This window comes from Chrysoperla carnea, chromosome 4 (assembly GCF_905475395.1).
Source record: "Chrysoperla carnea chromosome 4, inChrCarn1.1, whole genome shotgun sequence".
In the NCBI taxonomy this organism is placed as follows: domain Eukaryota; kingdom Metazoa; phylum Arthropoda; class Insecta; order Neuroptera; family Chrysopidae; genus Chrysoperla; species Chrysoperla carnea.
Window position 1 is genome coordinate 44527249 of NC_058340.1, and position 13815 is coordinate 44541063.

Here is a 13815-nt window from a genome sequence, read left to right on the forward strand (position 1 = left end):
TGCTCCTGAACGTAAAAGTGCAGGTTGTCGGTGGGTAACCGGGTAGGATATTGTTTAAACTAACTTTTTTTTAAACAAATAAATAATATTGACCGTATTTTTATTTGTTTTTCTCAAAATTTTATTTGTAGTGTAAATCTTACTCAACAATATCCTGCAAAAATTTTTGTTCTAATTGTAATTTAAGTGTTTGATTGTTAATCTTAATTGTTAAAAGAGCGCGCAAAAAATAACATTTTTCTATTCTATACATGCTAGAAAGTTGGAATTTTCACCAATCTATTCTAAATAAAGTCAAATTAACATAAAAGATTGAAAAGTTCATTTTCCACAATACAACCCCCTGGCAAATCGGAAAAACTTTTTTAATCATGCTCAATGACGGATTTTATCGAGTCTAGTAGTATAATTGTGACTACTTTCCTCTAAGCACTTAATTTTTACCGGTATACATTTTTATATATTTAAATCAAAATAAAATCAATTAAAATTGATTAATGTATAAATTAAAATCACCTAATTTTTAAAACACATTAAATCAATAAATATACAAACATTTTATTTCATATGAATAATAAATTTCTCAATGAAAATACTTTCAAAAATTCTTGATGGATCTACGCAATAGTAAATTTATAATAAATATATACAAATGGTTGTGTTGGCTTATAGTATTTTAAATATTATTAGATAAATTTTTAACAGATATTAAAACTTACTTGATATATTAATATGGTTTCGTTTGTAATCCAATACACAGATTCAATAAATCCTTAGAAAAACGTTAATTTAGAATGTTCAAATAAATAAATTAATAAATAAATAAAAATGTTCAATATGTAAATAAAAACTTTAAAAGTGACTTCAACGTTTGAATTGCACACAAACCTTCACTGTACACAATCTTATGGTAAACTGACAATAAGACAAACTGACTTAAGTTAAAACTCTTGCTTGTTACTTACTTTACTATTGAATTAAACCACCTGTTACAATATACACCTACCTTTATAATATACATCAATGGCGGCTTTTAATTTTTCCCTTATTTTTTTTTTTTTAGAAAGTTAATCCCGTTGTAGGTAAATGTAAATATCAATCTTTTGCAAGTAAAGATATAACATCATTAATTATAAGGCCTGCATTTTGATGTCGATTTAACTATATTTTTCATCAAAATTTGAAAATGTTCGAGAATAAATGACAATATCTGAAATCAAAATTAAAATCTATTAATGGATATTAAAGATATAAACAATCAAATAATTTTATCTATTTCTTGGAGAACAATTTTGGATATGTAGTCTCTATGACAGTCGTAAGTTATGACGTCACCACGTGCTATTTTCCGCTGTATTTGTACATTTAAATATTTCATATTTTCATAGTTTTTGATGTTATCCAGAAATGGATTTCATACGATGTTTTGGATCGATAACGAACGTCAATTGAAACAATAGCTTCAAAACTTATATCACATCGCAAGAAAATATTATGTCTAATATTTGCAATACTGAATAATTCCCAATATTTCCAATTTTTCCAGCTAAGCAATATGTTTTGGAACATCAAAATCGATAATATGTCTCTATAGATATCAAACTTACAGACTTCGCCTTACAGATGTTAAAAAAGCATTACAAATACTAAACATCATTCTAAACAGTAGAGCACTTAGGCTCGGTTAGTGGCACAAAAATTTTCTTAAAACCCGAATTGATTTCGTATGCGTCACTTAAATAACATACGGTTTGTTTTAAATAATTTTCGAAGTAAACTGTAGGAGTTAACGAATTCTATCAAATTATTTAATAACCACTTTCACTGCGCTTCCACCATTCATATTTAAATTTGGTATAGTTTACTGCTTTAATTTTAAGTAGTCTTTTTCTACATAATATGAGAAAAGTTTTTAGTTTCTTCACATTATATAAGTTATTTTATGTACTAGTATGAATTTTCCGATGAGGAAAGGTGGAAACTAACGCTAAAAATTAGATACTCTCTTCAGTAAAGTATCAGAAGTATTTTTTGTTAAATGTATTGATTAATTTCTGTCAATTCCTTTAAAAAATCTGCCATGTTATATTCCCTTCCCCTTTGAACCTAATTTTGTATATATATTCACAAATACCTACCAAGCTAATTTACAAAAATAATATTCGTCACCCTTTTTGCAAAAAACTCATTAGATCAATTTTTCCAAGCTATTTTGACGCGACTTCAATAATTTTGAACATACGAAACTTATATTTAGTCTAGAAAATTTGCTTAAGAACAAAAAAAAAGTCATTCTTTCTATTTCCATAGTTTAAAATTATCACTAAGGATAATTTTAAATCTGATTCTTTTAATGAATTAAAATTATTTCTGCAAATAATGTTCATAAATTCACAAAAAATGATTAATTACATTTAAAGTGAAAAAACCATGACCTTATCTAGCACTCGTTTCGTTAGCGTCAACTTCAATACTTGCAAGAAATAGATACTTGCAAGGAATTTACTGACAACTGTAATTTTTATACCATGTATTTATGAAATTTATCAAAGTATATTAAGTTTAGTCCCAAGTTTGTAACGCCTAAAAATATTAATGCTAAGACCAAAATTTTGGTTTATAGTTTGGTATAGGTTTTCATAAAATCATCTAATTAGTCCATATTCGGTTGTCTGTTCGTCTGTCTGTCAATACCACTACTCAAAAACGAAAAAAGATATAAAGCTGAAATTTTCATACCGTGCTCAGGGCGTAAACTGAGCAACATAGGTCAACTTAGTCTCGATTTTTTGCAGATTTCTTAAGGGGTACCCCTAAGAAAAAATCAAAAGAATCAGCGTATTTTTCTTTCCGATTTCTATAAAACTCTATCTATATATAAGGTAATTTTGACCCAAAAAATAGAAAAATCGGGTGTATGTATTGATTGGATGCATAGTTTCCGAGAAAATCGCTCTTTCTGTCCATTTTTAATTATATCTCAAAATAGAAACATCGGTTGTATGTATTCATTCGATGCATAGTTTCTGAGAAAATCGCTTTTTGTGTCCAATTTTGAATTATATCTCAAAAGCCACGCATCCAATCATTAAATAATCCTTATTTTTGGAGTTTTGGGGTCAAAATTATCTTAAATAATGAATTTTATCGGTATCGAAGGAAAAAAGTTTTCGATTTTTTGAAATTTTCTTAAGGGGTACAGAAAGGGGTACCCTTAGAAAAAATCGAATAAATCGGAAAAAAGTTTTTGTTTCCGATTTCGATAAAACTCTGTATATAAAGTAATTTTGACCCAAAAAATACAAAAATCGGGTAAATGTATCGATTGGATGCATAGTTTCTGAGAAGATCGCTCTTTGTGTCCAATTTTGAATTATATCTCAAAAGCCACGCATCCAACTATTAAATAAACATTATTTTTGGAATTTTGGGGTCAAAATTATCTTAAATAATGAATTTTATCGATATCGAAGGCAAAAACAAATTCGATACTTGCAAATTTCTTAATGAATTTTTTCGATATCGGAGACAAATTTCTGGGTACTTTGCTATTTTCTTAAGGGGTGTGAAGGGAAAAGTCGAGTTTATATTTTGATTAGATGCATAGCCTCGTAGAAGATCACTCATCTTATCCAAGAGTATGTTAAAAATCAATGGTTTTGAACCGTAAAAAGTGATTTCTACTCTTAAAAAATTTTGAGGTCTTAATTAAAAACATCAATGAGCACCGTCACTGTATTTATAAAAGTGAAAAAATATGTAAAACTTACCTCACTATCGAAGACTGCGAAGTGGGAGTGGTGGTATTCCAACAATATTATTAAGTAAGTATGTACCTAGGTATATACACATTATAATTTAATCTCTTATACATACATACATATTGAAAGAAGAATATGTTTAATATAAAATTATTTTAATAAGTTTCAAAAAAAAAAGTGAATTCTTTCAATATACATAACACATAAACAGTTTTTAATATAAATATTACAGTCATTGATATAAACACACAAAAAAAACTCATGAGCAGCAGATCTCCGCCACTAAAGCCATATTTCTCCCTCATTTAATTTCTATTAAAAACATAATTTTGTGGTATAAACAAGTAAAAGCAAACAGTTGACTGAGTTAATTGTTGAAATCTCATGTATAGATAGTGTAGAAATCGTTTATTATTTTTACGTCATGTAAGTAAAGAAAGATAGCCACTCTTAGAGAGACACACACACATACTTACATTTCACACACATAACTGATATTTCCATATAATACGTACTATCTAATTTGCTCCCTCACGGGTAAACAGTGATGTTTGCGAAAAAATATTTCAAACAAAAGTTGTTTATTTTTATATAAGACGCATTTTTTACATTTGAAATTTTGTTCTATTTCTAACGGCTTACAAGATGGGTCATACGGACCCAAGACCCAATTGACCTATGTTAATCATAGCTCACTTTTTATGTCCTGAGCATACGCTATAAAAATATCACCTTGATTTCTTTTTTCGTTTTTGAGTTATCTAGTTGACAGACAGACAGACAGACAGGAAGGCGGACAGACAATCGAAAATGGACTAATTAAGCGATTTTATGAACGCACCAAAATTTTGTTCATAGCATCGATATTTTTAAGCGTTACAAACTTAGGACTAAACTTAGTATACCTTGATATTTTGACTTCAACCCTTAATTCAACCTACTCGTACTTCCTCTGATTTATATTCATTATTTATTACTCTTTCCATCATTCTGTACTGAAGTATATCACAGTTTGTTATTTTTTACGTGGAGGTAGTATTCAAGTATTATAGGAATATCTGCATATTTTTTTATTACGTATTATAATAGGTACAAGAATAAATGAAAAATATTACAGCTTACACATGATAGGTGCCGATACTCATAATACATAATTTATTAAGTTGATTTGGTAATTTATACCTTCTTTACATAACCAATTAAAAATTTGCGTAAATTTTATTCATGTTTTTAGGTCGTTGTTCAAGTGCGAACACTAACATTTGTAGGTAAATTATATATCTTTCTTATACTTAACTCAAGTAATTGTCCAGTTCTTGAAGCAAAGACATAACTTTCAGCAAAATGACGCTGGCTTCCCCCTAATGCTTTATATATACATTACTAGCAATGAACTTCCCGCTTTACTGGGCAACATCCCAACTTTTAATCTCTCCCCTGTATACCGCAGGGGTTGCATTTGATACCCTACTTAGGTATATTTCAAAACCTCCACCTTTCAACCCCCCCCCCCCCCCGAAGGTTAAAAATAGATCAAAACAATCCTTGAAATTGGTTGTATATATTGTCTGTATTTGAGCTTAATAGATGCACAACTTTTTAAGTTTTTGAAGCACATTCCCTTTCAACCGATTTTTCAATCCCTTACAGTACTATATTATGCATGTATCGTACATAAAATCCATCCTTTTGAATCACTTCTATCTATTAGAAGAAACTGCATCAAAATCCATTGCGTAGTTTTAAAGAACTGAGCATACATAGGGATTAGAGACAGACAGGGGGAAACGACTTTGTTTTATACTATGTTCTGATTAAATTTAAGATATGCCAATAATTTCCTTTAATTAACATATACAACGTAGAGCAAGAGGGACTTGCAAGTTTTACTTTCGAACAGGTATCAGGTATGTGAGTTTTCTGTTGCGGAAAATAAAGATACAATGTTATTCTAACAAATGCCGGCACATCAAATGAGTTATTTGTTGAAATACCAGTGTTGCTTATGCAACCGTTTGTTTTTTACTTGATGTAATTAATTTCAAAAGTAGGCATATTTAGTTTAATAATAATTTTAACAATAATCATCTTATGAAGAACCCATAGCATAAGTACCTATATTAGGATTCTCAGAAGAAAGCTTTGGTATAGTTTTGATTCTCTCACCATCTATGTTTTTTGGACCACTGAACACGAATTTGAATTTTGCTGGCAAAAATTTTTCCCGAAACTTTTTTTTATTTCGAGTATAGTGGTATTTATTTCAATAACTATTCATGTAGATAACATTAAAATTTAAGACGTCAATGTCAGAGCCATCTATTGGTTGTATAAAAAAATTGCCTAAAAAAAAATTGGTAAAATTCAAAACACAAAAACTATGAATAAAATTTATTATCTACAATGAATAAACAAAATATCACAAAAAACACTATAAAAAATTAGCAGGTATTTTCTTTACTTTCGTAAATAACGATAAATTAAATAAGAAATACCAAACAGACAAAAAGAATAAATTACTCGTTTAATTACAACTAAATTAGTTGATTCAATTGTTGCAACAATTTCATTATTTAAAGTAAAAACCATTTGTCCTTCTTTGATCACTTTATCACGCATTTCTGCATCCATTTCTCCACAGACTTTATTTGTTAATTTACGTATTTTTGTTTTTAATTCTGCAATTGGCTCTGAAAATTCAGTGACAGCATTTCCCTCCGTTTGATTTGCTGATAATTTATTAAATACGGAACGTTTTTTCCGTAATATTTGTCCACCAGAAAGTAAACCCATATACAAGTGATAAAAATATGCAATTAATATTTCTGGTTCATTCCTTTCTAACTTTCCCAAATAGTTTAAATATCTTCTGACACTTATCCGAGGAACATAATCTTTATTCCAATCTGGCCCTAAATTTAAAATTTTCATTATTATCATTGGTATTATTAACATTAATTCAATATGAAATACCTAAATAATAATTCAAATCCGCTTCAAAAGCCTTTGTACGAAACATTTCCACCATATGAAATTGCTTTAAATGTTCATTGCTTGTTTCAGCTATGGCCCGTTCAATAAACTTGAAAACTTCGTAAAATATTAATAAACCTTCTCCCCAAACTTTATTATTGGATATTGCTGTGAAAATCGAAAATAGATTCTACATTATTGTATATCAATTTGAGGTTATATTATCAATAAATAAAGAAATATAATTACCGAAGGCTAATTTAGCATTAATTAGTGTATCACTTATTGAATGAATTTTTCTAGTGGATTTTCTCATTAATTGTGTATAATCTACATTTTCACCCATCTTTAGGTAAAAATTTGCAGTTTATCTTTTCTTTGTAACACAATGAGAGATTTAACAAATAATAAATATACTTATTCGTTATACCATAGTCTAATTTATGTCTAGTCAACAAACTATAAATAGTAACTTGCCTAATAATAAAATAGCGGTTTATCTAAAATAACTTTTTATTTAAGTTCTTTGAAGCTAGAATGATCTTACCTTGAGAAAATCAAATATCTCTGTTTTAATAATATCTTTATATTACTCTACCATTTTCTCAATATAACTTTTAAGAAAATCGACTTGATGCAGCACTTTGAATCGGGTAAAGAAAAACTGGGAATCATTAAATCATATCGAATATTTCAATTAAAAAGTTGGCTGGTCAATAATTATTCATATATGTTATACATAAGTAATTTTCTTAAAAGAAAAATTTTTAAAAGAAAATTATCTTTATAGATTGTTATTCATGTAAAAAAAAAATCAAACGTCAAATTAGCCGGTCCATCCGAAAGGGGCCAATCGATGCGTGATCATTATAGGTGGTACCAGAAGATTTCAATTTCTTCAAGATGAGTAACCGTTACGAATTGTCTAATTTTTAATTAAAAAGTTAGGTCACAGAGATAATACCATAGAGTTGCAAAGTCGCCGCCAAACGGTTGGTCGCAGTCAAAAGATACAGGAAAAGAAGGAGCGTATAGCTCCAGAGAGACATAAAGTAGACACGTATAGTTGTCTTCGTCTCTCTTATAATCCTACAATTGGTGTCTCTTTCTACCTCTCTCACTGCTGTCAAGAATTCACTTATTGAGTTTCCTATGTCTATACAGCTCTATGGGTTAGGTGGTTCCCTAAACTTTCTCTAAATAATTTTCCAAAAAATCAAATTTTTAAATGAAAAATATTACTGTCAACCCATCTTTTGGTAGTATTAATTAATAATGTTGTATAAAAAAAAATCAAAAATTATTTTAATAAGATATATAAAATTTATTATTCACAAAAATATTAAATATATAAAATTTATTCTCCACAAAATTCATCATTTATATAAAAATATTGCCTACATCTACATTTTTAAACACGTACTCTTTTGACCATTAAACATTTGACTCTAACTTTCAAGGTTGACCCCATGAAGGTTATAAAGAAGGAGGACGATCGCAATAGAAAATATTGTCCCCAATATTTTGAAAAAATAAGTGAGGCGCTGGGATCGCTAAGTTGTATCATTAACTGCGGGCTGTTGTGCGCTAATATACTACTTACCGACGCGACGACAGCGCGGCTGGTGGCTGAAAATGAACTATAAATTCTACAAATTTTCAGGGACAGGTGCGTCTGTAATGCTTTAGTATATAGCGATCGTTCTCCTTCTTTATAACCTTCATGGTTGACCCTAAGTTTAAAAATAAACTCAAGTTCATAGCCAATCAATAAGTGATAGAGCATTAGTTTAAATTAGAACAAGCTATTCTGTATAAAATACTGATTATTTTCGATACTGGCTTACCATTTTAATTTCCAACGAAAGTAATCTAATCAACAACAAAAATTTTCTAACAAAAAGGCAATATTTAAAAAAGTATACTTTATTATTTAAACTTTTGTTCTATCTCTGACTATTAAAACGTTTTTCAGCTTTATTGTTTAAAATGGGACATTTGGTATAATACATCCCCATAAATCGTGTTCTAAGTGTTATAAAACGGTTTTATATATAACGCATTCCCGCCCCTTCCCGTTGAGCCTTCAATACTGTGCATATATTGAAGATAAATATGACTAAAAATATAAATAAATTAAATAACAAACACCAAACAGAATAAACGAATAAAGAAGTCGTTTAATTACAATAAAATGAGTTGGTATAATTGTTGCAAGAATTTCATTATTTAAAGTTAAAACCATTTGCCCTTCTTTGATCACTTTATCACGCATTTCTGGATTCATTTCTCCACAGACTTTATTTGTTAATGTGCGTAGTTTGGTTTTTAATTCTGAAATTGGTTCTGAAAATTCACTAATAGCATTTCCTTCTGTTTGATTTGATATTCTAAATATAGGACGTTTGATTTGCAATGTTTGTGTACCAGAAAGTAAACACATATACAAGTGATAAAAATATGCAATTAATAATTCTGGTTCATTCCTTTCTAACTTTTCCAAATAATTTAAATATTCTCTGTTACATTTTCCATAAATATAGTTATTTTTAAAATCTATTCTAAAATCGTTTTTATTCCAAACTGGTCCTAAATTAAGAAATTTTATCATGTATATATGATACCATACAGATATTTTAAACATTATTCAATATAAAATACCTAAATAAAAATTCAAATCTACTTCAAAAGCCTTCGTACGAAATATTTCCACCATATGAAATTGCTTTAAATGTTCATTGCTTGTTTCAACAATCGCCCGTTCAATAAACTTGAAAACTTCGTAAAATATTATTAAACAATCAAGCCAAACGGTATTGGAAAATTCTCTTTCTGTGAAAATCGAAAATAGATTACGCTTAAAATTAAGTAAAATGCACCATTAAAAGTTATACGTTAAGTTATACGTAAAATGCATTAACAACTATGCCTTATATATCCCGACGTCATCGATTATCGCCTTTCGGTTGTTGCTTGTGGGCACAAGCGTTTTCGTTGAGAATTTCGGAAGATTAAATCACACTGTCAGCTTACTGCCTACGGAGTTCTGAAGTTTAAGACTCATAAATTCAAAAAACCAGGAAATTGCTGAAAATAGTCCAAGCAATCAATCTTGATCATCTACCGGCGAACCAACTTACTGACCGGCCATCTAGTTTAAACAAGCTACCAGATCTTTTAGATTTATTTATTATAATGAAGGATTCAGAGTTTTCCTCAAATAAGTTGTTTAACAATTTTTGGATAAAACTCGTGTCAACTGTTTTAATGATTAAGCATTTTTGAGTAACAGATGCGCTAAAAAGAGCTGTTACAATAGGTATGCTAATTTATATTAAGTTTTAAACATATGTCGAAATAATGATTATACCGAGACTGCTTTCCCTGAATTTTTAGTTTAAAAAAAAACAATTCCTACCATCTCACCAGCGACATACAACATGTCTGCCAGTGTTTTTTTTACTTCTTTCGTGGTCCAAGTTTTTCATTTTTATGTTTGTTTGATAAAGATCTAGATATGGAATTTAAAACAAGGAAAATGGAAAACGTGCTGTGGGTATGGTGAGTGGACAAATGTATTTTACATTTAAAAAGTGATTATCTTTTGTCCAACTTATTACTGTCTGCCCGGGTCCATAGCGGCTGGCAAAACACAAGACAAGACAATTTTCATGGTCAATTGCCGTACTATGATGTTACATTATAAACAAATATAATTACCGTACGCTAATCTAGCATTAATTATTGTATCACATTTTGATTGTATTTTTCTGGTCGAATGTCTCATTAATTGTGTATAATCTGCATTTTGATCCATTTTTATCAATTTGTTATTTTTCTTTTGATCTTAGTTATCAATAATTGTGGTCACATTATGTATGACTCAAAGAGTATAGGGTATGACTCAAAGAGTATAGTACCTATGCTCTTTGGTATGACTCACATATGATATAGATAGACTATACTATAGAGTTTTTTTATGGCTCTAGTCCAGTCGTCTAGAGCTCTACATATGTGTGTAAGACCGCTCGCCATTTTTATTACTGTCAAATAGACAATTCTTCATTATCTTAAATACTATTTTTAAGTAATGGTAATTTTTGTTAAAATAATAATATCGCTATACGAAAGTTGACGTATTTTTATGAAATATAATTAATATTTTTCAGATTATTTACATACATACCCTATATGTATTGTATATTATTATTATTATTATTATTTATTTTCACCATAAGATACAAACGTACATAGGTATAGTCAACATGAAAATTAAATAAATTAAATTAAACTATAAATAAATTAAATTAAACTATATGGGCACGACGTTACAATATGCTTCTTCAGCTCACGTTTAAATTTTGGCATGCTTTCTATGTTTTTTAACTCTCCGGGAAGATTATTGTACAATTCACTTCCAATAATTTCTGGAGAGTTTTTGAACTTTTGCAATCTATAGTTTGCAATATGCAAATCATTATTATGACGAGTGTTATAATCATGTATTTCATTTCTAAGTGGTAGGTTTTGATAATTTTTTTTGATAAATATTAATAGCTCGTAGTAATAAATGCCATAGAATATCGTGTGTAATTGATATTTGAAAAAAATCTTATATTTTATAAAATCATAGAGATAATACCATAGAACTGTATAGGCATAAGAAACAAATAAGTGAATTCTTGCCTGCAATGAGAGAGGTTGAAAGAGGCAGAAATTGTAGGCATTTAACAGGGACGAAGACAACTATACACTCCTACTTTATTTACCTTAGCGTCTCTGTACAGATATACGCGCCTACTTTATCTGTCTCTCGCTACTGCGATTAACCGTTTGGTCGGGGATTTTACAGGTTTATACTATTATTTCTATGCATAAAATGTGTGAATTTTCGTGTAGCATTGATATTATCAAAGAATACAGATTAGGTATTCTGTATTTTTTGGTAATGAGTAATAAGGTCTTTATGCTATATTTCAACAACACTATGTTAAAAGCTCAACGAAAACTTTGAGGATACATTAAACCAAGGGCGTTGCTAGCCAATTGGCAAGAAGGAGGGGAAGTGCAGGATATGTATTTTTCATAGACTAGCTGTTAAAGTAAAAAATTAACTTATCGACTTTTTGTAGTAAAACAATTATTTTATTTTACCATATGTTATAAAACAAATTTTCCCGACTGTTTAGAAAATATTTCAGTACCTACATACTGAAAATTATGTACAAATTGATTATGATAAATTTATGCAAAAATTTGTGTACTACCGATTTTTTAAAAAAAAGTAACAGAGTATAGATTAATCTACATGTATTTGAGAAAGTAAGTCATTTTACTTACTTTTCCAAGTAAGGTAATACAGGAAATTGGTGGGATGAATAAAAACAGGAAAGGAAAATCACATGTATATTCTACAATAATAACATACCTTAATTAACTTATAACAATATTTTTTATTAATAATAATTTCTAATTTTTCAATATATATATTTACAATAACTAAACTGAATTTGAAATTTTTTTGTGCAAAATTTTGAAAAAAAAATATTATTTATAAAATATAAATTTTATTCCCAAAAACCAAATAAAACTAAAATAGGAAAATATAGAAGTTGATAAGACAATGATAGTAAGATCGTGGACGATAAAAGAAAAAAGTGAACAAAAGACCATTAAGGTTCTTTAACTACCTGAATTATTTATCAAATGTCGCTAAGGAAGTAAAGTTATCAAACGTACAGTTTTCGGAATAAATACAATGTAAATAATAAATTTAGAATGCTTGTGAAAATATGCCTAATATCTAAAATAATATAAAAAATTGAAGGGCGCAAAATGCACAAAAAAATGAAATACGTAGTTACGCGAAAATTTATAAACACAAATTCTTTCATCGATAAAAAAAAAAAAAAAAAAATGAATTATACCAAAAATAAAATAATAAATTAGCAAAATTGAAATGATCATGACTTATATACTTTCTGAAGACTGAATATATACTTTCCTAATAAAAAACTAAGTAAGAAATTTTATTATGCAAATTACTTTCTAAAATAAAAACATCTAAAAATATTTAAATAAAAAATATTCACCACCTTTATCACACTTTAGCGGACGGTAAACCGAAATAGCTTTGTCAGAGATGACTGTTATGTTGACTGCATATATAAAAATAAAATTTTAATTTCACTTTAAATATTTATCTTTTCGAGTTGCCACCTCTCGAGATTTAATCAGGGGAATCCCGAAATTGTAATGTCTCTCCCGACTCCGAAATTAAAATTTAAGCTCTCAGCTTTTGTAAAAAAATATTTCTTGCAATGGAATTAATTTGAGTTCTGCTTCTTGAGTTTGAGATCTGCTTTTATTCATTAAAAATATGTTTCTCGCAACTATCTCAAACTTTGAGCTGGCAACACTAATTGTATATTTATATAGCCGTTTAGTTATATATTTAATCAAAAAGTAAAGTGACGATAGATTTTAAACAGGCAATAAGAGTTAAAATCCAACGCTTTTATGTTTATAAAACTCTTACAAGTCGATGGATCAATCTAACTCGCGGTCGATTAAGTGGCCTCTTGAAAACTGTAATTAGCCAACCAGTAATCTTTGGCTTCTCAATTAAATAGTAACAAAAAATAAATAAAGTTTGATAAATTGCCATAAACAAGTACACTTGCCAGTATATATAATAGCAGAAGTTCAATAACGTTATAACAATATTAACACTGGCTTCACATTTTGATGAATTGCCTTCACTTGTCTTTCTTGTATAATTTCTTGCTAGTATGAAGTCGGAATTTATATCTTATAAAGCTGATTGTCTCAAATTAACATAGCAATGAAATCTCATTCTTTTTTTAATTATTGCAATTTCCATTTTCAAAAAAGGTGCGCATTTCAATCAGTTATCACTCTACGGATACTTTTTTTTATATGAAAGGGCTTAAAAATTTCCAGATAAAAATTTTATTCTTCAATATATATCCTTTATAAAAATCTTAAGCAATCCAATAAGGGTTCTCGGCAAATTGCAAAATTTCCAATTTTTAGAATTTTTCCCGCGAAAACATATTTA

The 13815-nt window shown here is 28.6% G+C and overlaps 3 protein-coding genes across 5 annotated transcripts in view; all 3 read right to left on the reverse strand.

The window, feature by feature from the left end:
• LOC123297479 overlaps nt 1-775 on the reverse strand; it is an 85383-nt gene extending 84608 nt beyond the window's left edge. Inside the window, exon 1 of one of the 2 annotated variants that reach the window (XM_044879151.1) lies at nt 720-773. The gene's annotated coding sequence lies outside the window, so the exon portion shown is untranslated. Of the gene's footprint in view, nt 1-719 lie in introns of both variants that reach the window. The other variant, XM_044879152.1, reaches the window with a different exon arrangement.
• A 5362-nt stretch (nt 776-6137) lies between these two features.
• LOC123298332 (heme oxygenase-like) lies at nt 6138-7174 on the reverse strand. The gene is made up of 3 exons (XM_044880307.1): nt 6984-7174; nt 6735-6902; nt 6138-6673 (listed from the first exon to the last, which is right to left on the reverse strand). The coding sequence occupies exons 1-3, from the start codon at nt 7078-7080 to the stop codon at nt 6219-6221; spliced, it is 720 nt and encodes a 239-aa protein (XP_044736242.1). The 5' UTR covers nt 7081-7174; the 3' UTR covers nt 6138-6218.
• Nucleotides 7175-8364: 1190 nt separating this feature from the next.
• On the reverse strand, nt 8365-10613 carry LOC123298345 (heme oxygenase-like). 2 transcript variants are annotated; one of them, XM_044880326.1, is made up of 4 exons: nt 10455-10613; nt 9396-9566; nt 8923-9323; nt 8365-8853 (listed from the first exon to the last, which is right to left on the reverse strand). In XM_044880326.1, exons 1-4 carry the CDS (start codon nt 10549-10551, stop codon nt 8821-8823), a joined length of 702 nt encoding a protein of 233 aa, XP_044736261.1. In that variant the 5' UTR covers nt 10552-10613; the 3' UTR covers nt 8365-8820. The 2 variants fall into 2 exon arrangements, with proteins under 2 accessions (XP_044736261.1, XP_044736260.1); XM_044880325.1 differs by having other exon boundaries at nt 8365-9323.
• Between the last annotated feature and the right edge of the window lie 3202 nt (nt 10614-13815).

Excerpts from the sequence above, each read along its gene's own strand:
- LOC123298332 (XM_044880307.1), bottom strand. The coding sequence starts at position 7,080 with ATGGGTGAAAATGTAGATTATACACAATTAATGAGAAAATCCACTAGA. Across the intron at positions 6,903-6,983 it reads TAATGCTAAATTAGCCTTCG|CAATATCCAATAATAAAGTT; the intron begins GTAATTATATTT and ends CGATTTTCACAG. Across the intron at positions 6,674-6,734 it reads GGATTTGAATTATTATTTAG|GGCCAGATTGGAATAAAGAT; the intron begins GTATTTCATATT and ends TTTTAAATTTAG.
- LOC123298345 (XM_044880325.1), bottom strand. The coding sequence starts at position 10,551 with ATGGATCAAAATGCAGATTATACACAATTAATGAGACATTCGACCAGA. Across the intron at positions 9,567-10,454 it reads TAATGCTAGATTAGCGTACG|AAAGAGAATTTTCCAATACC; the intron begins GTAATTATATTT and ends CGATTTTCACAG. Across the intron at positions 9,324-9,395 it reads AGATTTGAATTTTTATTTAG|GACCAGTTTGGAATAAAAAC; the intron begins GTATTTTATATT and ends TTCTTAATTTAG.